Below are 24887 nucleotides of genomic sequence, written 5' to 3'. Positions count from 1 at the left end.
TGGTGAGTGTGAGGGCAAGATACTCGATGTTGAATGCCAAGTTGCTGGAGGAGAGTGTTGACAGGGCGATATTCACCACCCCAGTGGGATTGAATTACTTTAATTTTGGTATTAAAGAACCGTTCAACATAAGATTTAAAAGTATTGAAAACAGAAATGACATCACTCTTTAATGAAATGGGATAAAGCCAAGTGTATTTGCTATAAGCATCAAGGAAAGAAACATAGTATTTTGCACCAGTTCTAGAACTAATTGGGGCTGGTCCCCATACATCAGTGTAGATTAAAGCAAGAGGACAAGTGGCTGATCCGGAAGTTGAAGCAAAAGGGAGTTGCTTGCTCTTTGCACCAAGACATGCAGGGCAGATAGGAGACTCTTTTGAAGAAGCAACTGGAAGTTGAAAGCTGGAAAGGACACGACGAACAATCCTCAGGGTAGGATGACCCAGCCGTGAGTACCATTGAAAAGCTGAAACGCGATCACCCACCATGGCAGAGCGGGGATGCTTATTAGCAGAAGGGAAAAATTGGTAGAGTCCATTTCTATTCGGCCCGTGGAGGAGGAGTTTCCCCGTGCGGCGGTCCTTTAAGAGAAAATAGGAAGGATGAAATTCAAAGAATGTATTAGTATCTAAGGTGAATTTTTGGACTAAGATGAGATTTTTGGAGATTTAAGGAACATGCAAAATGTTAAGAAGATCAAAATTTGTACTGGGTGTAGAGAGACGAGTTGTACCGATATGTTGGATTGAGAGCCCCTTACCGTTACCAATGCAGATTTGATCCGAACCCAAGTAGTCCTCAGCCTTGATGTTTAGATTGGCGAGATCAGAAGTGAGATGGTGGGTTGCTCCAGAGTCAGGGTACCGATTCTTATTGGAGCTGCTGGATGGGGCAGAGAGATAAGCTTGGGCCTGAGGAGGTTGGTCACGGCAGTAGGATTCGTTGAACTTGTTGTAGCAGTCTAGAGCAATATGACCATGACGATTGCAGACCTGGCACAGAGGTCAGCTAGACTGGGAGCTGCTGGAGGAGAAACCACGGCCAGATGGTCCTCTGCCTCTTCCACAAAATGGCCTGGAATGACCAGATGAGAAGCCACGGCCAGAAGCTTGATGACCACGAGAATTACGCATGCCACGGTGGTTTCCAGAGGAGTGTGAATGGAGGTTGCCTCCGGTGGCAAAGTTAGCACCGGCAATAGAAAGATCAAGAGAGGCTTGATGTTGTTCTAAGCGCATCTCATGGGAGAGGAGATGGCCATAGATCTCATCCACAGAAAGAGGTTCGGCTCTGGTTGTAACTGAGGTAATGAAGGGATCAAAATCCGAACCTAAACCAGCTAGGAGGAAGGACACCTTCTCAAAGCCATTGAGAGGTTGACCAACGACAGCAAGGGAATCGCACAACGTCTGGAACGTGTGGTAGTAGTCAGCAATGGACGAGGAGCCTTTCTTGAGGGTTGCCAGCTGATAGTGCACTTGCATGGTGCGGGCTTTCGTCTGAGACGTGAAGAGAGTTTCCAAGGTGAGCCAGGCATCACGGGATGTGGCACACTAGGTAACATGAGTCAGCATCTTTTCAGAAAGAGCTGAGTTGATAGCACCGAGCAGCAGCTGATCTTGCATGCGCCAGTGAAGAAAAGCTGGATTGGGAGACGTCGTTGCGACACCATCTTTTGTGGATGTCACAGAGGGAGGCGGACATGGCGTGGATCCATCAACATAGCCAAAAATATTTCCACCTTTAAGGTGCGGGACAATCTGTGGTAGCCAGACTGGGTAGTTGACCCCAGTGAGTTTGGTTGGGTTAAAGTTGGTGAAAGTGACCAGCGGAGGGGTTTGGTTGGACTCGGTTGGGGGTGGGTTTGAGGTAGTCATGACCGAAGGTTGATGAAGGAAAGGGAGAAAAAAAAATGAAGGACGTGAGTCACTGTTGTTGCTCTGATACCATATTAAATCTAGAAGACACAGTATATATTTTGTGCTACCTTACCAAATGTTGGTATGGGCTCTTTGTATATATAGAGAACTAGAAAGTAGTTACATGTGTTTAGGAGAGTACAATCATAATAGGAATAGAAGACTACAATCTGATTAATCAATGTGATTTAATCAGTTACAAAACAGAACTAGTATTTGAATTTAAACTAGGGATCTTATCACTAGCTCCTATCTTTTAGGTCTTATCTTTATCTTGAGAACTTATAGGAGTAGAAGATTTAACTATAGAACGCATCTAGCTGAGGGCTAGATATGTCTTTAACACAGCAAAAGCCCCCAAAAAACACCCAACCCAAAAAAAAAAAAAAAAAAAAAAAAAGCCCCCAACAAACCCTCCCCAAAACGCATTTTGATGCTTTCATGAACTAGCAAGATTTCATTTTTCTAATGTCTCTTCAATAGTAAAACTAAAGATCTCCATTTCCACAATTCCATAGATGGATTTTCATGCCCTTACATTTCTCTTTGTTTTTTAACGAGTAATATTTTGTTGAAGGAGCTAAGGGGCACTAAGGCATAATTTGAGCCTTCAAATATTATGAAAATGAATTATTGATGTCCTATTTTCCATTTAAAACCTTTTCCATGAATCAACTACCAACAAACTCATCAAGATGGTTGAAAGACATGGTCATAAACTTGACTGAACAGTGAAGGCACATAACCTCTCTGAAAACAAGCCAAAAGAAAAAAATAAAAATAAAAATGGCCAAGTAAAACTTCAAAACACAGACCTTGAGTTTTTTGTTATTCTTGGTTTCAGTGTACATTTGAATCTCTATTGCATATACTTCCAAAAGTTGTGTTCCTTTCTTGTGGTCATCCGTACCATCTTCTTTTCGGCAAGATTTGTGAAGCTCCTTCAAAATCTGTGTCAAAGAAATTAAATGCTGCATTCTAATAATAATTAAGAGAAAATTGAAGTGTAAAATCAGAACCAGGCCAACACCTTACTCATTCGCCCATATTCACCCATGTCAAACCAAATCTTGCAGAGCTTGAGATTTGTTTTAAACCACAGTCTCTGCACAGCAAGAGAGTAATATATTCAAAACTTGAACTCCTCAAAACTCACTGTGTACAAGGATAAGATGACCTCCAACCTCATTTTTAGCCTCTTCAAGGGCCTTCAGAGTGGTCTGGTAGAACTCTTGCAGAAGCCCAAAGTTCTGACTAGCTGACCCAGAAACGAAATCCATGATACTATTTATACATTTTTCACTATAGTTTCGTGTCACCGCCGACTTAATGTAAGTCAACATTTCCCTATAGGCTTGCATCATTAGTTCATACTTTCCTAGCCGATAATAAAGCTTGACAGTTTGTTTCAGAGCCTTAAATCCCCTGCAAAAGCAGACATATAAATCATTAACCAATATGTAATGATCACTTATTCCAAAAAAAGAAAGCCTAAAAAGTTTTCAAGTAGAGTTAACTATGTGGCCAATTGAAAAAGCAAAAGAAACAGAGGGTGTTCAAATATCAAAAGCAGCTTCTTGAGAAAAGAAAGACACAAACATTTAAATATATAAGAATTTCAGTATAACTGTGTGAATTTTTTTAAGTTAAAAAGAACCTATTAAAATAAATGGGCACACATTAGTACACATGTAGTATAGACACAGAAAGTTATGATCTAAAATTACAAAGATACAAAAAGTCCAAAAATGAAGAAGTAGATACATTACTAGCTGCTGTCAGCCAATTAAAACAATGATCTTGGAAACAGCATCTTCAACTGCATAACTTCAATGTCTTAGAATGTCCTTGTAATTTGGCCATGCCAAATAAACCAAATAAAACATAAAAGGACCTGTATTCTATATCACACTACTATACTGCTTATTAAAGCAACCTTTTCAAATAGCAGTGAATTATGTTTGCAATATAGGAATATGAACAGTTGATAAAATTGCAAACCTACATGCCACAAAAAGCAAAGAATAATACTTGAGAATAATTGAAACTCTTTTTAACTTAAAATTGATGCTAAGCTCTGGTGAGTAAAGCCTAGAGCAGGAAGTTATAAGCAAAATAACTTCAAATTCAAAACATCAACACAAGGCTTATAAGTTATTCTCCATTAAATGTTTGGTAAAATGCATCTATCTAATGTGGTTTTGGTCAATATAATTCATATGCCATAGGTTTTCAATTTTCTCTAATCACACCCTATGTACTATCAATTTGTTCTACTCAACACTCTGTCCACCTTCCATTAAATTATTAACGGTAACTTTTCTCTTACACTTGCAACTCTTATTGACGACAAAGTCAAGTTCGAAGTTGTTGCCGTCATCATCATCTTTGTTTGCTCTCTCACCGCCTAATCCCTAGACCATGTCGGCAATTTCATGTCCCTCAATCCAATTCTATTTTTGGAGCTGGGGTTTGGTGGCCATTGAGGGTGTGTGCGTGGCTTGGGTGTTTTTGTAGGGTTGTGTCATTGATTTGGTGGTGTGTAATCACTTAGTGTTGGTGTTGGGGTTTGACAAACACCATGGGCATGGCCGTGGAGGCCATGATGGGTATGAGCGCCATGTCAGCTTCAACCTTTTTGTAGGGTTTGGGCCATTGATTTGTGGAGCGCGTGAAGGCCTAATTCACCTATCAATGCCAGCATTGGGGTTTAGCAGCTGCATAGGACATGGTCACAATGTGGGTGATAGTGAGGGCTGTGAGTGTTGACGTTGCTGGCAACGTGTGGGGGACCTGATTCGCCAATCAACCTCAGTGTTGGGATTTAGGCGGAGAGGGTTGCGAGTGAATTTGGGTGTTACCAGGTTTCAAATTTGAGTGCTTCATTCAAGGGGATTTAAGAGGTCATAAGAGTGATGGGTGAGTCGGATTGACCACCAATTGCCATAAAATGGGTTCTCGCAAGGTTGTTGATAGTGGTTGTTTGGTGTCTTGGGGATGATTGTATATCCACAATTTTGGGTAATAGGTGTGCCCTAGAGATTCATTCCATTTCATTTTTAGAATTTATTGATCTTTTAAACTTTCGAATGCAATTACTTAGGAGTTGCCTAAGTATACCCCTTGTGTACTAAAGCATTCTCCTCTTTTTCTTTTTTTCTTTTTTTTTTTTTTTTTTTTTAAAGTAATGTAAAACTTTATAGAAAAAGCGTAAGATGCACCTAAGTATACAAGCCGTATACACAAAGAGCTCCCACAAGCCCGAAACCCAACATTCTCCTTTTTTTTAATAGAATGATTTACTTAAAAAAGAAAAATTTTGTGCAGCGGAAAGATCAATCATTGGGAAGAGGAATCAATAGAAATATACAGAACTCAACCTGTAAAAAGTTTGGCCTAACAACAGGAAGCTACAGTAGCAAAAGCAAAAGCACATCCATATCACATATAAAACTATGGAGGTATATAACTACAGATGAAATTATAAAAAAGAAACACAAAGGAGGCAAAGATATTATTGTGGAATTCTTTCATCTCCAAGTTATTTTCTGGCAAATAAGCACAGGAAATTCAAATTCTTAACATAACATGCTCACCACTCCGCCTTCTCTGCTTCCATGCGTACCACTTCACCAAAACCAGCCAATGCACCTTCCGGATCAGTTTCGACCAATCCTAGGAATATAAGATAGGTAATCAAAAAGAGGAAATCAATATTACTAGGGAACAAACAGCTACTATATCAGACAATAATGATTCAATCTCAACCCAAGAGGAAATTAGGGAGAAAAGGAGAGAAAAAAAGTGATTTGTTTTCACTGCCACCTTTGAAAATTTCAATAAAGAATGGTAAAAAAGAAAAGCAAAAAAAAAAAAAATGAAGAAGAAGTCAATGACAACATCTACTTACCAAAAACAGAAGATGACAACATCCAAAAGAATGAAAAGACAAAATGCATATATGTGATGACCATCTTAAGAGGTCGTCAATTTAAGCTCATGAGTCTTGCCATATAAGGATAATTGCACCATTAATCCCTGTGATTGGCCTAAATTACAAATCACTCCCTGTTGTATCAACATAAATTTAGAGATCCCTGTAGTTGACTTAATTTACAAATCGATCCCTGAAGTCAGATTCCGTTAAAAATTTTGACAGATTCCGTTAAGCACCACGTAAGCGCCAATAAGATGGCGACACGTGTACATCTTAATTAAAAAATAAATAAATAAATAAAAAAGCGAAGGAGCGCCTGCCTACCGGCAGCCACCCCTGACCACCCCCAATGGCCTGGGGGTGGCCGCGCGGCTACCCACGACCCCCTTGGGGTTGGCCACGCGGCCACCCCCTAGATCCTGGATTGGCTGGGGGTGGCCTGGGGTGGCTGTCGGTCGGCAACCACCCCTTTGTTTTTTCCTTTTTCTTTTTCTTTTTAAAAAAAAATAAAAAATAAAATTATTTTTTAAAAAAAAATAAGTTTTATTTATTTATTTTTTAATATATTTATATTTTTTTTATTAATATGGACACGTGTCACCATCTTATTGGCTGACATGGCGCTTACGTGGCATTTAACAGAATCTATTAAAATTTTTAACGGAATTTGACTCTAGAGATTGATTTGTAAATTAAGTCAACCACATGGATGTCTGAATTCATGTTGATACCACAAGAAGTGATTTGTAATTTAGGCCAACCACAAAGACCAATAATGCAATTATCCTTGAGATATATCATGTATATTGACAATTTGTTAACACATGGTACTTGAGCACCCATTACCAGCACCCACCCTTTTTCTTGTCCTTAAAACGATGAAAAGGAAATGGAAAGTTTTACAGGGGAAAAAAGATGGTCTGCTCTTCAAGGGGGGGCAACAAAACTCTCAAATTTATATTTCCTTATACTAAAGCTTTTTGAATTTCCTTCACCATTGATCACGTGATGTATTTTTTTTTATTATTATTCAATAAGTAATAAAACTAATCTCATTCAAAGCGTAAAGCGCCACTAAGTACATAGGAAGTATACAAAAGGAACAACCTAACTAGAAAGGGTAAAACGAAAAAGAAAATCACTAAAATTAATCGACAGAGGAGACACAAACGCCACTATCCAAAAATACGAAGTTTCAAAGAACATAGAAATAATTTCCTCATAGTCCTCTCTATGACCTCAAAATTTCTATTATTTTTTTCCCTCCATAAACACCAAAAGAGGCACGTAAGTACCATTTTCCACACCGCAGCACTCTTTGGCCTACCAAAGGACTACCAGCAATCATACAAATCAATAACACGTCTAGGCATAACCCAAGACATCCCAAAGCGAGTGAAAAGAACACTCCAAATAGAGGAAACCACATTGCAATGAAGAAGAAGGTGGTCTATAGATTCTTCATTCCTCTTACACATGCAACATCTGTCCATCATGATTACATGTCGCCTCCTAAGATTATCCAAGGTGAGGATCTTGCCTAGAGGCACCAACCATGCAAAAAAGCATGTGATGTTTTATCCCACCACATAGAAGTTCTGAACGAAAGTAACTTAATAAAAAGTTGAGAGGAGAAGGGGCTCTAAAGAGCTCTTTTCAAGAATTCTATTCCTTAGCTTGTAACAAGGAGGCTTTAGTGTCAGATTACTTGGATCTCTCCAGTCCCCACATCCATTGGAATCCTAGCTTCATTAGAGCAGCTCATGATTGGGAACTTGAAACACTCAAACTCTTTTCTTAATCTATTGTATTTTGTGAAACCTCATCTGGGAGAAGTGGATAGTATAGTCTGGACTCCTTCTAGCCACCATGGCTTAGCGGTAAAGACCTACAATAATATGTTACAATCAGGCGAGAATAGATCTTTCCCTTGGAAAAGTATTTGGAAGGTGAAGGCCCCTCGCATTGCTTTCTTCTTATAGGCAGCTGTTTTGGGTAGAATCCTTACGGTGGATAATCTCAAAAGGCAGGGGTTCCACATAGTTTTTTTTTATAAGAGTAATATTATTAAGAAACGCAAAGCACAGCAAAATATAAAGGAAGTATACAAGAGAAGCATCTAAGCAGAAGAAAATAGAACAAGGAAATCATTTATGAGATATCTTTTGGATTAGGTTATTGTATATGTTACAAATTTTGCCTCAAGGAATCTGGCAAATTTGATTTGTTTTTTATATTTTAGTAGCATCTAAGGCCTCAACTCTCTTGTATACTCTCTGTGTACAAGAGCTTTGCCCTTTTTTTCTATAAAATTATTATTATTCATAAAAATAAAAAATAAATAAATAAAAAGGTTGAGGAGAAACTTTTGACGGTTATAAAAGTTTTTTTGTACAAGAGTAATATCATTAAAAAACGCAAAGCGCAACCAAGTACACAGAGAGTATACGAGAGAAGCGTCTAAGAAGGAGAAGAAAATAGAACGTTGAAATCATTAAAGCCAATCACTAAGGGAGGTGCTACGAACGCAGCAGTCCAAGAAAAAAGAGAATAGAAGAAAAAGGCTTTGAGCTCCTCAATCGTGGATTGCAGGTGATTCCGGTTCCTTCAAGTTGTTTTCCAGCCTCTATAGTCTTCGGGTTTCCTCCATCGCCGGCTCTGGATCCTAACTTTCCGGCGATTCCGGCCCATTCTCTAGCTGCTGTCTTTAAGTTCATTCCATTGAGGCCACTTCAGATTCCTCAACCCGGTTTTGCCCCTTCGTCTCTTGCTGGAGCGGCTGGGTTGGAAGAGTAGTTGCGTTCATCCCTCCCCGTGGTGTTTTCTAAGCCTTTTCAATGTTACTACCAGAGGGCGAAAGAACTAAGGGAAGGACATTCTATGAAATGGAATGATGATCTATTTTCAGATTCCCTAGAAGCCATGAAGATGTCTGCTGGCTGTGCTATTAAAAAGGTTATGGTTGCAGAACTGCCAATGAAGAAGGGTCTAAGAAGGGGATTTCTCAATCCTCGCCCAATGGTGCCAGTTATTCTCACATCGCCGCAGAAGGTCGTCGAGGTTGGGATGGTTGGACCTTCCTCCGCCCCGAGAGGTTGCCTATCTCCTTTTTCTCCTTATTCCGCTGAAAGAAATAGATTTTCCCAATCTCGAAATTGGCTTGTCAGTTTTGATCATAATGGGGAGATTGTAGTTTGGGACGAGGACGAAGATTATTGGGATAGTTTACCCTTGGATTGGGCTTTGGATGGTTCTTTTGAGGAGGAGGCCTTGGCTATTCGGGACGCCATGGAGGAAGATTTTTTGCGAGAGACGATGATAGCACACTAGAAGTCAAAAGGTAAGAGGAAGCTACTGAATCTGCAAAGCTCCATAAATTATGGCGACGCTTCAGTTTCCTCTAGGCGTAGTAAAGGAAAAGCCCGCATGTTGTAGGGTTGTGTGCTTTGGTGGATTGTGGGTTATCTCTCGGGTCTTTGGGTTTTTTCTCGTGTCTGGTTGGGCTCTTTTGTGGGTTGTTTTGGGCGTTCTTTCTTGGGTTTTGGGTTCTTTTTGTGTCTTCCTGTGTACCAAGGAGCGTCTTTACAATTTTTTAATAAATCTTTTCTTACCTATAAAAAAAAAAAATCGTCCTTTCTTGGTCCTCGAAGTTTCTATCATTTCGTTTCCTCCACAAGCACTACAAAAGGCAAGAAGGAACCATCTTACATACAACAACACTCCAAGAGCAACCGCCCATCTACCAGCAAGCGAATAAATCAACCACCTGAAGAGACATAACCCAAGACAATCTGAAATGGCTGAAAATAGCATTCCATAAGGCGCGTGCAACCTCACAATGGAGAAGAAGGTGATTCACAGACTCCCCATTCCTTATTCACATACAACACCTATCAACCACGAGGGGTACAATAGCTCCTATGTAATCCTGAATCTCATAATGCCACATCTTATATGCTAATTGAAAGTACCTCTTTCCTTTTCCATTTTGCTTCTTTTGCTTGGCATGCTAACTGCCACTATATTCTCATTTAACAGTACCGCCAAAAGATTAAATTTTGGATCTAACCAGCAGCATATCTAACGGGTTCAGCAGCTAGGGGCTCAATTTCTTTTCCATCATCTCGCATCCTCTATCTTTCTTAGCCTCTTGCTTGTTTCTCAAGTTTTGTGTTTCGGTTCTCTGTTTTGTTGGGTGGTTCTTTTTCCAGCGATGTTTTTTTGGGTTGGTCGTCTTAGTTCCGGGTGTGTCGTCAGGTTTGTGGTCTCGACGAAGCGAGGTTAGACTCTGGAATGTCGGGTTTGGGCTCTTCGGCGCCGAAAGCATTGGACGGGTCGACTTCTACTCTTCCGGTGTTCAAGTCAGGCTCGTTGTGGATGGGGGGTTCTTCTCCGGTGGAGAATCCGGCTTTCTCCGCTCAACCTGGTTTGGCCCGGCAAGATGGGTCTAGGTCAGAGGTGAAGACGACGACTGGCATGGGTGGAGGGTTGTCGGATACTGGCGAGTTCTCCAGCGCAAGTCCTAGCGTGTGCACGGCGGTGGTTGAAGATCCTTTTGCCTCAGTGTGTGCGTCGAAGCCCAACCTGCGAGCGGTAGTGTGTGACTTAACCCCATGTCTGCTGGGGGGGATGGATTCGGACTCTAAAGGATTTGAGTTTCCCTCTTTGGGGGCGGATGCGTTGGGAGAGAGGTTTCGTTTGCCTCTTCCGGTGATGGCAGACAGTGGAGCTCCCATTTACCCGTCCGAAACAAAATCAATCATGAGGTATCAACGGAAATCGAAGGCAAAAGCAAGTAAGTTGGTTATTTCCCTGATTGATGAGGCAGTGACAGCTTTGAGCTCGCCGATGACGCAGTGTTTGGGTACTTCTTCTCAGGCTATGGACGGGTCTGTGGCTCAGAACCTGCCGATGCAAAGTGGGGGAGTGGGGCTACGACGCGGGTTCCTTCTCCCGAGAGTTCCCTCCCCCTTGAGCGGCTACAAATCGATGACCATTGACAAGGGTGAGACTCCCAACTCAAATGGCTTGATCCAATCTCAGGAGTGGCCGGTAGGGTTTAGCCCATCTGGGGAGATTGTTTTGTGGGATCAGGGAGAGGAAGGTGACTTTCCTCACCCATTGGGCGTTATTCCTCCCGACTTACATTTGGAGTGGGAGTAGGATGGTGCTGAGGATGAAGATTCGGTCCTAGCTTTGTTGGATGCCATTGAGGAAGATTTTCATCGGGGTAGTATGGGGAAGCGGTATAAGATCAAAGGAATGAGAGAACTGCAGAATCTGAAGAGCTCCATAAACTACGACGGTGCGAGTGTGCCTTCTAGGAGTAGAAGAGGAAAGGCTCAGGTTCTGTAGTTTGTGGGTTGGTTGTGGGCTAAGGGTGTTGGTTCCTGTGGGTTTTTGGGTGGGTTTGTTGTGTGTTCCTTGAGGGTTGGGTTGGGGTTCTTTGTTCTTGTAGGTTTAGGTTCTCGTGGGTTTGTTTGGTGGGCTTCCTTCTTTCTTTTTTTGGGTTGTTTTTTTCCGATTTCCAGCTTTGCGTTTTCTCTTGTATACTGCCGGTGTACTAAGGGGCGCCTGAGGCTTTTAATAAAGTCAGTTTATTACTTATCAAAAAAAAAAAAAAAAAGTCTTTTACCTTCTCGGTTTTGGGTATGGCGTCGACGTTGAGGGTGGAGGAGAAGAGGAAAAATTTTATGGGTGTGGTCATCTAGAATTCTCAGAGCTTCGAGTGGCTTGCGTCGACGTTGGAAGTGTTGTTGGGTTTCCCAGAAGCGCGAGATTTTGTTACGTCATTCAGAGAAGGATCAAAAGTTCTGATTGCTCAAAGAGGTGAGAATAAAGCTGGGCGCTTCTTAGAGGCGACGACGTTCAGGTTGGGCGGTCGGAAAGGGTCCATTCTTGTCCCCGAGGGCCGTAGAGGGTGGGGATGGCTTAAATTCTCCGACAAGCTGAGAAAGGTTGTAGATTTTCTCTCAGTCTCAGTGGGCTGCGGGCTCCATTCCTCATCTACATCGGAGAAGAGGGTTGTGAAGGATGTTCGACCGACTCTGGGCTTGGTTCCAAAGTGGACGGGGCCTTCTTTTGCAAAGGTATTGACGTCGAATTCGACCACTGCTGTGAAGGCGTTGCCCATAGTGGGTAGTGGTCGTTCCTGGTTAAGGGCTTCGTTGGTGGAACCTTGTGAACTTGATCTTCTTCCGACGGTGTGGCATGCAGAAGCTAATTCGAGATCGGCAACAGATTGCTTCTTGTTGGAGTCTCATTTGCTTAATCTGCTGGACAAAGACCAGCATGTTCGTCCACAGGGTAAGTACTCTCGTTTGAATTTTGAAAATTCAAGACTGCGGACACGACGTAAGTTGGGTCCCGGTTTTTATTTGGCATTGGGCCAGGCTATAAGGAAAGTTCTGGACCGGTTTGGCAAGTCGGGGCTGAATCGAAAACCCTTAGGTTTCCACGTGGCCCGACTCGTGCGAAAACCTAAAGTTTCCTATCCGCCGCCATCCCTGCCGAAGACGACAACGGAGGTGTCTTCTGGGTTGGTTCTGAATCGGCTTCCTCCTGGGTTTGGAGGTTACAGCGTTGGGAGCCACAGAGGGCGTGAGTCCAGCTTCATCGGTTTTTGTTGGGGATTCTTTTAGGTCGGAGCCCTCGTCGGTGGCAGTTATAGGGACGAAGTCTTCTTTCAAGGGTGAGTCAAGCAGTTCCCAAGTGTTTCCAGTGTTTTATAGCTGGACTCCAGCCTTTAAAGTTAGAGTTGGCAATTTTTAACACGACCCGTGAACCCAACACGAACACGACACGAAAATATAGGGTTTGAGTCTGGGATAATCGGGTTCGGGTCATAATCGGGTCAACCCGATTAAACACGTTTTATTTTTTTTATTTTTTTTTCAAGTCTAAAAAACGGCAACGGCAATTCAGGCTTCAGGCTTCAGCAAAACTGCAAAAGCAAAAGTCAGAAAACCCTAGCCACACGGTCCGCACCGCATCACTTTCATTCATCTTCTTCACTTCACCTTCTGGCTTCTTCACGCCGCACCGGCACCACTCCTTCACTTCACGATTTATCTTGCACCGGGGATCTGAGCGCCAAGGTCCGCTTCTCCCCAACTGAACCGGCCTTTCCATCTTACCCAGTGTAACGCAGCACGTACGGAGACACCCCGTCGCTGGGTTTGTCCATTTTGAGAAACAGCCCATTGATGACCTTGGCGCCGCTCGCTAAGGCCCGGTCCCGAAGGTACGCTTCCAGGATCTCGCGCCGCACCATGCCGATGTACTCATGGGGCTTCAGGGTCTGACCGATGTCCACGGCCCCATTCAACGGCAATATCATCTTCATCCTCGTGACCCGACGGTCTATGATGTCCAATGGCCAGTGGGAGGTCGATCAGGTAGGTCTCGACCCCACCCTTCGCAAGGGTCTTGGCGGTGGCCTGTGGAGTGAGGCAGTACCAGTGAGAAGTGCAGTGACCCAGTGACTCAGTGAGCATGCGTTAACTAAACGTGTCCGTGGGTTCGTGTCGTGTAACCTGGTTCAATATCAGGCCGTGTTCGTGTTCAATTTTCTGACCCGATTAATAATCGGGTCGAGTTCGTGTCGAACCCGATTGTGTTTTCGGGTCAGCCGGGTTGACACAAACCCGACCCGCCGACCCGAATTGTCAACTCTATCTAAAGTATTCGGTTTCCCCCCTTCGCCGGCACCAAATTTGGGTTTTCCGGCAGATCCTGCTCCTTCGGATCCTATTTTTAAGTTCACTCCATTGGGGACGCTTCAGATTCCTAAAACCTATTATGCCCCTCCGTCTCTCACTGGAGCAGCGTTCTCCCCTCCCCATGGTAGTTTCTAAGCCTTTTCAGTGTTACCACAAGAGGGTGAAAAATCTGAGGGAAGGGCAATCTGTAAAATGGAATGATGTGCTACTTTCTGATTTCCTGGAAGCCGTGAAGATATCTATTGGCTACGTTGATAAGAAGGTAACGAGTATAGAGCCGCCAGCGGAGAAGGCAGCAAAGCCTCCTGCAATGAAGAAGTCAAAGACGCCAGTGAATCATGGCCTTTTTAGGAAAGGGTTTCTCAACCTTCCCCCGATAGTTTCAGTCCGCCCCGCGTCGCCTGGGGAGGTCAACAATGGCGGGGTGGTAGGTCCTTCCTCCCCTTCAAGTGGTTGCTTAAATGGTTTCTCCAATCCCGAAATTGGCCAGTCGGTTTTGATCATAACGGGAAGATTGTGGTGTTGAAGGAGGAAGAAGATGATTATTGGGATGGTTTGCCTTTAGATTGGGCGATGGATTGGGATTTTGGGGAAGACGCCATAGCTATTCGGGATGCCATGGAAGAGGAATTCCAGTTGATTGCGCGCTAGAAGTCTATAAAGGAAAAAATGGAGCTTTTGAATTTGCATAGCTCCACCAATTATGGTGACGCAAAATATCCCTCTACGCGTAGGAAAGGCAAGGCACACATGTTGTAGGCTTGTTGTGCCTTGGCGGGTATTGGGTAGTCTTGTTCTTAGTTGGGTCCTTTTGTAGTTTGTTTTTGGTTTTTTCGTTTTATGGGGCCTTGGTGTTGTGAGTTTTTGCGGGTTAACTTTGGTTGTTTTTGTGTATACTTCATGTGTATTTAGGAGCGCCTTACGCTTTTTTTTATAAAGTTTTTCTTACTTATCAAAAAAAAAAAAAAGATGAAAAATTTGCAAAGGAGATTTATGTTGCCCCATTTTCTTAAACAAGTATCAAAATAAAAATTTTGTAAAGAAATTGAGATTCTGACAAACAACTTTTGTCAGATAAGTTTCAGAAAACATTTTTGAAATGCACATTCACAGTCCCATCCATGCATTTGTACAAATTGATACGTACTTTTTTATCAATAATAATTTATTAAAAGAAAAGGCAAAGCCCTCGTAATTGATATATACTTTTTGAAACTACAACTTTGCTGAAACCTTTTTAACATGTAATGGCTAGCTTCTCAACCTTAATTACAAACATATTAAAGAGCTTTATGCAAGACAAAATAAAATCTTAGAGCTGAACTTTAAATTCCAAAACTCACAAGCTTTTCCTAATATCTAGACGCATGTAAGAACAAAAGAACCAGAAATAAGTCAATTGGAAATACCTTTTGCATTGTAGTACTGATTTTCAATGTCAACATCTTGCTCCTCTTGCTCCTCTTCCGAGTACTCAAATCCGTAATCCTCCATGTCCGCATCTAAAAGAATTCAAACAGTAAATTCGTAATCAAGTTTCTTTTTCCTAAAAGCATACGGGTCATTGCTAAATTAGCTTTTACAATACAAAATGTGAGAGAGAAAGAAAAAGGGAAAGCTATGAGTGCATATGTATTCATAGAAAAAAAAATGAGTGCATAGGTAGAAATCAAGGAATTCTTCCCTGTGCAATGATAACCCATTATTCGAGGAAAGTGATGATGTTCATAAATAATCCAAGGAAGTAATATTGGTTTTAGCGATTAATCACATTCAAGCCACTACAATAAAATAAATACATGTAACTCACAACTTCAAAAAATTTATGCATGGTTTCATGCTAACCCACCAACTATTTGTTAAGGGTTTAGTATTGAAGGGATGCTATAACTGGAGGTAGATGGTGATTATGGAGGTAGAAACACTCGGTTGACTCGCTGGACTGACTCAGTAGCTCATACGTGGCAGAGAATAGTCTAGAACCTTGGGTTGGACGTCAGCAGAATCTATGTTAATTTCTTTCCTGCATTTTGTGCTTTTAAAGCTTGTCGTTTTGCTCTTTTCTTTGTTTTCGTTTTATGTATTTCCTTTATGCGTTTTAGAAGAATATCCCAGCTGTCAATTCTGTTAGGATTTCTAACAGAATGCAACGGCTATTTAAGGAGAGCTAGAGGTGAGGATAGGATATGAAGAATTCCAAAAGTTACTTGATTTGTATCCAGGAGACTAGAGCTCTCAAATGCTCCCTATATTTCCCTTTTTAATGAATTCCATAATTATTCATCCTTGTTTCTCTCATTCTCTCTGCTAAATCCCCTAAAAAAAATCCCTAAAGAATACAAGCCCTTTACATTTGGTATCAGAGCCGTTCGGTTCTTCCCTTCTTGCTGCCTTTCTCTGCCAATTTTTTTTTTCTTTCCTTCTTTTGGGTTCCATGGCCGAAGGGACCCACATGCATCATCTTTTGGATTCTGTCAAGGAATGCCAAGATGCTATTGCCCAGCAACACATTACTAACGATAATGTTCGGCTTCAGCTCCGGGAGTTTACAGATATGCTCCGGACAGTTCTAGCTAACCAAGCTCACCCGGCACTGCCACCTTTGGTGGTGGGCAGGATGATCGGCGCCAACATGAGTTGGAGCGGCAGGATGACTAGGATGATCATCGATTCCACCGCGAGGATGAGGATCTAGAGTTTCCTCATGACGACTGGCGCATTCAGACCCAAACCTTAGTAGGCTCTCCGGAATCATTTAGACCTAAACTGAGGAAAAATTAGATGAAGTTTTCTTTGAGGATTCTACTGATTACGGAGAGCCTAAACTGAAATTTCGTTGCATGCTATTGCCAGTGCTTTGAGTCCAAATACTATGAGGTTGGTGGGTATGCTTAGAAACCACCGAGTTGTCATTTTACTTGATTCCGACAGTACTCATAGCTTTCTCGACCCAGCTATATTACGTAGGGTTCCTCTGCATGTAGACACAGGTGTGAAATTACAGATTAGGGTCGCTAATGGGTCTAAGATTGAGAGTGAAGGGAGATGTCATTCTGTTACCCTCAAAATCCAAGGTCATGTGTTTACTACCACCTTTTACCTCATTCCTCTGGGTGGGTGTGACATGGTTTTAGGTGTCGATTTGCTCAGTACCTTGGGTCCTGTCCTTTGGGACTTTTAACCTCATGACCTGAAGTTCGGGCACTGCTCTCACCTTACCATTTTAATAGGGTTGGTACCTTCGGATTTTACCTTAGAAGATGGGGCTCGTTTTCTTCGCCCCTCCAGCAACAAAGGTTTCTTGTTGCAACTTTGGGCTTAGGACCCTCCTCATTTGGCATCATCAGTTTTGGACTCCATCCGCGCCTTATTACTGGAATTTAGCTTGGTTTTTGCTGGGCCAATAGGGTTACCTCCACCTCAGTCTTTTGATCACTCCATTTTGCATGACCCTACTCCAGTCAGTGTGCGTCCATATTGGTAACAGTATTTTCAGAAGGCCTAGATCAAACAGATTTTTGAGGATCTTTTACGCTCTGGGGTCATCCAACCAAGTCAGAGCCCTTTCTCCTCCTTGGTCTTACTGGTTCGTAAGGCCAATGGTAGCTGGCGCTTATATGTCGATGACCGGGCCTTAAACAACACCACAGTTAAGGATAGGTATCCCATTCCTGAAATCGACGAACTCTTGAACTGTTTGGTGCGCAAATCTTCTCCAAATTGGACTTACGCTCCGGTTATCACTAGATCAAGGTTCGGCTAGACGATGTGCCCAAGACAGCCTTTCAGACCCATGATGGCCATTACGAGTTTCTCGTAATACCCTTCGGGCTTACCAACGCCCCGTCCACTTTTCAAGGTCTTAAGAACAATTTGTTCAAACCCTTTCTTCGGCAGTTTGAGCTTGTCTTTTTTGACAATATATTGGCATACAGCCGCACCCTCACTTATCACTTGGCTCATTTTAGGCAAGTTTTGGCAGTTTTGCAGGAACATCAGCTTTATGCTAAGGAGTCTAAACGCCGATTTGGAGTCTCAAAGATCGACTATCTCAGTCACCTCATTTCCAACCAAGAGGTACAAGATGATCCCTCCAAGTTGGAGGCAATGGTTCAATGGCCTCTTCCTCACAATCTTAAAACGTTGCGGGGATTCTTAGGTCTCAAAGGGTATTACCGAAAGTTTATCCGGAACTATGGCATCATTGCCGCTCTTTTGACAGCCCTCTTACGCAAGAATGCCTTTCAGTGGACTGCCTCAGCTACTAAGGCCTTTATGCGTCCTGAGGTTGTTACTCGCCCACCCATGTTGCGCCTGCCTGACTTCACCAAGCCCTTCATTGTGGAATGCGATGCTTGCAACACTGGGTTGGGTGTTGTCTTAATGCAAGAGGGACGCCCTATCAATTTCTTCAGTCAAGCTCTCAAGGGCAGGGCTCTGTCTCTCTCTACTTACGAGAAGGAGCTTCTTTCTTTGGTGACAGCCGTCCAGAAATGGAGGCCATACTTGCTTTGTTGTCAAAACAAATCATCAGTCTCTTAAGTATTTGTTAGAACAAAAGGTTGCTACAGCTGCACAGCAACGCTGGATTTCCAAGTTAATGGGCTACGACTTCATTATCGAGTACAAATAAGGCCGTGAAAACAAAGTGGCCGATGCATTGTCTCGTAAATATGAAAATCTTCCAGCTTCTGAGAACATTTCGATTTCTCTCCTCTCGTTCCCTACTCCAACATGGGTAGTAGATTTGGAAGCTTCTTATGCTCCGAACCCGGCAACTCAAAATATCATCCTTGGTCTTCAGAACAATCAGACTGTTCCTCGGGGTTTTTCCATGCAACAAGGTTTACTCCTCAAGAAGGGCTGTCTTTGAGTGGTTAAAAAATCTCCCTTCCAGCTTCAACTTTTGGAGTTTCTTCACTCCAACCCCACTGCTGGTCACTCCGGCTACCATAAAACCATTCATTGGGCAAAGGCCGATTTTTACTGGAAAGGCATGCGTCGGGATATAAAGCTATTTGTTCAGAATTGTGAAATCTGCCAAGTTAGAAAGCATGAAACGGTTCATCCCCTAGGCCTATTGCAACCCTCACCCATTCCTAGTCTTGTCTGTTTGGACATCTCAATGAATTTCATTGAGGGGTTGCCACTGTCTCATGGCTTCTCTGTGATTATGGTGGTTGTGGACCGATTTACAAAATATGGGCACTTCATCTCTCTTGCCCATCCTTACACTGCCTCTCGGGTGGATCAAGCCTTCTTGGCCAACGTCCTGAAGCTCCATGGGATGCCCACCACCATTGTCTCCGATCGAGATAAAATCTTCACTAATTATTTTTGGCCAGAGTTATTTCAATTACAGTGCATCTCCTTGGCCTTTAGCTCAATATCTGCACCTTGTGGGCAAGGTGCTTTGAGAGGGAGGCTTTGTTAAGGGTTTATTACTGAAGGGATGCTATAGCTGGAGGTAGATGGTGATTATGGAGGTAGAAACACTCGGCTGACTCACTGGACTAACTCAGCAGCTCATACGTGGCAGAGAATAGTCTAGAACCTTGGGTTGGACATCAGCAGAATCTATGTTAATTTCTTTCCTGCATTTTGCGCTTTTAAAGGTTGTCATTTTGCTCTTTTCTTTGTTTTCGTTTTATGTATTTCCTTTATGCGTTTTAGAGGAATATCCCAGTTGTCCATTCTGTTAGGATTTCTAACAGAATGCAACAGTTATTTAAGGAGAGCTAGAGGTGAGGATAGGATATGAAGAATTCCAGAAGTTACTTGATTTTTATCAAGGAGACTAGAGCTCTCGAATGCTCCCTATATATTTCCCTTTTTAATGAATTCCAGAATTATTCATCCTTGTTTCTCTCATTCTCTCTGCTAAATCCCCTAAAAAAATCCCTAAAGAAAACAAGCCCTTTACACTATTAACGATTCTCCACCAAGAGACAAAACAAAGAGAAACTTTTACTTACATCAAATTGACAGCCAATATCTCTTTTAATTTTTAAACCTAAATGCAGCGTAATCTACCATATCTAAAATCATGTTATTTCCAAGGAAACGAGGTTTACATAAGCATACAATACAGTTAGACACTACATTAAAGTTTACTTATGATACGAAATCAGCCGCCAAGAAAATTGTCCTAAAAATATAGGAAAAGAAATCATTGGCTCATTTGTTTGAACCCCAAAAGAATAAAAATAATAATAATATTAAAAATATTAAAAAAAAAAAAAAAAAACAGATTCAAAAACCTAGATTCCTTCCTCTTCTTCAATTTTCTCCTCCACCAAACAGAACATTGGAGCGAATCTTTACCCACAAAAGACGAAACAAAAGAAAGAACATAAAGAACTCACCGGAAGCCATTGCCGATTAAAGTTCTCAGAGATCCTTTATATTCTTTTTATCACTTGATGAAATCTCTCTCTCTCTCTCTCTCTAACCTGAATCGCTACGAGCGCAGAAACTGGAGGTTCTAGAATCTAGTGAAAATGCCGGGTTTCTTAATCTATACCCGCGCTTAGAATGCCCGGGCCACGGGTTTGAGCCTTGAGGCCCGTTGTTCCGGGCCACATCATGGTTTAGGGCTTTAGGCACTACTTTTTGTTTTTTTGAAAAGGACTTTAGGCACTACTGGTGACGGTTCGAATGTTGAGACATATAAATAAAATTATATAAGTCAAATTTTTATTTAATTAAGTATTTAGACCTTTCAACTTTAATCTATTAATTTCTTATTGAGTTCGTGTCAAGTTCGCATTTCGTATAAAAAATTGACAATACTAAATATCATATTTTAAGTTTGATTATATCAAAACATAAGTATAAAATTATATAAATTAATTTTAACCAAAAACATTTAATTAAATGTCTAAAATCAATAGACCTTAATCTACTTTACGATGTAGCAAGTCGTGTGAAAATTGTCACTCACAAGCAGCAGTGATTTTTTTGTTTTTTCCTTCTAAGAGCATTCTTAGTAGGTGAGCCAATTTGATGAAAATCTTGAAAAACCATTCCTAACAGCTTCACCATTTTAACCAAAAAAATTTGATGACTGAAATTACTAACCAAATTAGATGAGGCATTTTCACTCAACAACCCACTCACCAAATTTTGTTTCACCTTTCTCTCTCATATGATTAGCACACTTTTTTTTCCTTTTTTCTCTCATTTTCTTCTCCTATCTCCCATCTCTCACACGATAATGTCCTTATTTCATGGATATGAATGATTTTTTGTAAAAAGATTATATAGAGAAAAAATAAATAAATATGAAAAAATTATTATTTGGAGTAGTGAATATTAACTAGTTGAAATGGTAAGGCTGCTGGGGGAATTTTAATAAAGTGGCTCACCAAAATAGAAAAAAGTGATTTTTAGTTATTTTGGTAAGTAAAATTTGGTGAGGCTACTAAGAATGCTCTAAGCCGACTATACAAGAATTAAGGCTGGGCTGTGTTTCTTTTGGAAACTAGGCTTTTTTAAAAATAAATAATGCAATACATGAAAGGAAAATATAGCCATCCGAAGCTTACAAAATAGTAAGGAAATTGTTTTACATCCCACATCCTATATATATATATATATATATATATATATATATATATATATATATATATATATTGTGAAGAAGATTTTGGAAAAATTACATATATTTTTTTTAAACTATCATTTTATTGTTAATGTCATTTCTTAAACTACTAAAAAATATTAATGTCCTCCAATGACAAAAATATCATTCAAAAAATTAAAACCTAAAGAAAATCAAAAAATTAAATAAAAAAAAAAGGAAAAATTAATTTTAAAAAAATGAAAAACCATGGGGGAAATTTTAATTTTTAATTTTAATTTTTTCAAACAATTAATTTTTGTTTTCTTAATTTTTGTTCTTTTTTTTATTTGTTTTTGTTAAGGATATTTTTGTCTAATTTAAAATTTGTTAAGGTTATTTTTGTCTTTAGGCAAGCCTTGGGAACACATTGAAATTTTTTAGTAGTTTAGGGAGGACATTGACAATAGAATGGTAGTTTGAGATGGGGTATGTGTACTTTTCCCTTCTATTTATTTTGACATAATTAGCTGATTTTTTTTTAGAAAAACTATTAAAATGTATGTTTGGGAATAAGACCAAAATAAGATTTTATCTCACTTTCTCAAAAACAAATCAGATTTTATTCTTTTTCTAATTTTATCTCATAAAATCAAACCATTCAAACATCTTTTTCAACTTTATTTGCATCGAAATTTGCGCACTAAATTATAGTTGAATTCAAATTTCAAAAAATCGAACACCCAAATGCGCATTTCTAATATTTAGTTGTCACATGAATTTTCAACACAACTGTTTTTAAAAAATTATTAATTTTCTTTAAAACACTTTTCAGTGTAAAGTTTCTATTAAATTTTTTTTTTTTTTTTGAAGAGAGAGAGTGGTGAGATGTGGCTCATATTTCATAATTGGGCTCCAGGAGAGTACTTAGGAGCATGGGATTCCCAAGATGCCGAAGCGCACAAGATTGCTCGAGAAGAATTACTCGGAACTCAAGGTAGAGGAGTTGCTCGATAATCTGAGGAGGAGCTACCCAAGGCAGAGAAGTTACTTGGTAATCCGAGGAGAGCTGCCCGAAACACATGAAGCTATTTGGAAGACATGCTAGTGTGCTTAGGATCAATGAGTTTTTACACTAGAGCACAGGACTAGTTGACGTAATACTTATGCCACATCATGTAATATGTGGCATAAGTTAGGGTTTCAAGGTTGATGTGCTATAAATATGTGATGTTGTAACCCTAGTCATTGGATTTTGACTTAACGTTAAAGTTGTCGCTCTCTTGTGGATATAGGCACATTGTCAAATCGTGTAATTATTTTGTATTTTCTCTCCTTTTACCTTTTTCATTTATTTCCACCAACAAGTTCCTAGTGCCTAAACATGTCTAATTGCAACGCTTGGCGATCAACCTTAACTAGTCTGAGCCGGGTTGTCATCCTCCCAAGGTGATATGAGCAAGGCGATCAACCTTGGGTTGGTCATCGACTTCTTGCTATGATGTGGGATTAGTGATCAACCCTAGCCAGTTCGAGCTAGGTTGTTGATTTCCCGCTATGGTGTGGGCTAGGTGATTAGCTTTTGGCAAATATGAGTTGGGCTATTAGCTTTCCAATAGAACATGAGATTAGTCATTAACCCTAGTTGGTCCAAGCTAGGTTGTCAATTTTTCGATAAGATGTGGGTAGGTGACCAACCATGCCTAGTCCGAGTTAGGCTGTTAGCCTCCCAAGATGATGTGAGATTAGTGATCAATCCTAGCCAATTCGAGCTGGGTTGTGAATTTCCTAATAAGATGTGAGTAAGGTGATCAGTCTTGGCTAGTTTGACCTAAGTTGTCAACTTCCCAATATGATGTGGGATTAGTAATCAACCCTACCTACTTGGAGTTGGGTTGTCAATCTCTTGATAATATGTACTGATGTAGGATAGCTAACAAACCTTGGCATAGTCAACAACTTCACGATAAGATATGGGATGGACCTTAGGTGTAGCGCCCCAGCATTCAAAGTAAGTCGTAAGTAGAATTATCTAAATTCACACATAACACTAATACATATAATTACAAAGGAACCTTTTTTATTATTATTATTTCTTTAAAGGATTAACGAGTGTCAAATATTGCATATTTGGACCCCTTAATTTGCATTTGTTAAGTCTTTAGTAGGAGTGGGCAGATCCGCCCCGTACCCACAGATCCGCACCGATCCGACCCGCCCACCCTAGTTTTAACGGGTATTAAGTTGTAATTGGTATATGCGGATAGATTAAACATTGATCCGTGACTTATGGGGTGGATTGAGGAAATGGGACTTTTCTGCCCCGAAACCTGCCCCACCCCGAGGTATGTTTAAGCAAGCTCATCCTGATTCCCGCATAGCATCAATCTTTAGATTTTCTCCCAAATGCCAAAAGTTCCCAAAACTGTGAAACCCTAGAGAAAAGAAGTAATGAGATACTTGACCCTGAGTTGATGACACTGCAATCTGGTGAAGCTGAACTGTTCCAATATCTGAGGATTGCTTTTGAATGCCTAGATGACAAGCCATTCTGGCGGCCAACCATGATTCAAGTGATGGCAATGTTTAGAGAGCTTCAAGTTGATACAGAAAGTGATATTCTCTATGACTTCTCATTGAAAGACGTTGTTATTGAGGAATCACGAGAAAAGGAACCTAGTTCATGACGGTTCGACCCTGATTGGACTAAAAGAAGTTTCTTGCAGGCTTGAATGTGACTAGGCCATGGCTACACAGATGGGTTCTTCACTCATCTTCCACACAGACTCAGTTTGTGCCTCGACCAAGTCGATCCCTCTGTTGTGAAGAAATCTTCACTCGTCGTTGTCGTCAACTTCCACTGCTGGCTGTTAGTATAAGTATTTCATACTTTTAGTCTTCATCTCTCTCTATCTCAAATGGCTTTTAATATTTCTAAAATGTAATTCTATTAGTGATATGATGTTACTTTCTTATGGGTTGATGACTTGATGTTGCATAACTTTCATTGAAGAATTTCTCACCGTCGGCCCTCACAGAGTGATGATTTCATTGATGAATTTTTTATTCCTAATTCTGGTGAACGGGCAGTGATGATTCATTGATTTTGTATAAAAATGTGTTGAGATTCTTGAGAAATGGTTGAATTTTGAGGTTTGAATGTGAATTACTGTCGATTCTAGTGTAGGTTTTGTTTTGTTTACTTTAGTTATTGATTTTTATTTTTATTTATTTCCATTTCTTGGGTTGCATATGAATGAAAAAACAATATTCAGAATATTCACATAAATAAATAGAGTTGAGAAGCCCAGACTATGTGACATAAATCTGATTGTTTAACAAATTTAAAATATGGCCACAGCCCACCTAGTTTTGGGCACAGACAAAAAAAAAAAAAAAAAGAATACCCGAACCCACATGAACCCGTCCCAATCCGTGCTACCTGAGGCCCATCGGGTTGACCATTCATTATGCGGGTTGCGGTCCCTGATTTTCAAACCCGTTCACTGTGGGGCGGGTTGCGAAAAATATTTAAATCCGGCCCGCGCACACCCCTAGTCTTTAGTTTTGTTATTTTCTAATGTTTTTGGATAGTTTTGGTATTTTAGTGTTTTGCAGGTCATTGAGAGAAAATAACGGTATTTTTGTGGAATTGCAATCTAAAAGAAAAGAGTCACGAAATTTGTGCCCTTGAACTTGAAGAATTCATTTTCTTTTCTCTTGTAACAAAAAGACAAAAGGTGGTG

General features: G+C 40.8%; 1 protein-coding gene across 1 annotated transcript in view; it reads right to left on the bottom strand.

Moving 5' to 3' along the window:
* Positions 1-20194, bottom strand: part of LOC133872743 (COP9 signalosome complex subunit 2) — a 29516-nt gene extending 9322 nt beyond the window's left edge. The window contains exons 1-6 of the mRNA XM_062310334.1: positions 19946-20194; positions 14990-15082; positions 5519-5597; positions 3107-3347; positions 2953-3027; positions 2738-2872 (exon numbers count right to left, since the gene is read on the bottom strand). Coding sequence (XP_062166318.1) covers positions 2738-2872; positions 2953-3027; positions 3107-3347; positions 5519-5597; positions 14990-15082; positions 19946-19955 — 633 coding nt within the window. The 5' untranslated portion in view covers positions 19956-20194. The remainder of the gene's footprint in view (positions 1-2737; positions 2873-2952; positions 3028-3106; positions 3348-5518; positions 5598-14989; positions 15083-19945) is intronic.
* Between the last annotated feature and the right edge of the window lie 4693 nt (positions 20195-24887).

The sequence above is a fragment of the Alnus glutinosa genome, chromosome 7 (assembly GCF_958979055.1).
Source record: "Alnus glutinosa chromosome 7, dhAlnGlut1.1, whole genome shotgun sequence".
NCBI lineage: Eukaryota > Viridiplantae > Streptophyta > Magnoliopsida > Fagales > Betulaceae > Alnus > Alnus glutinosa.
The sequence above is the reverse complement of the archived record's forward strand: the minus strand, read 5'-3'. Positions and strand labels throughout refer to the sequence as shown.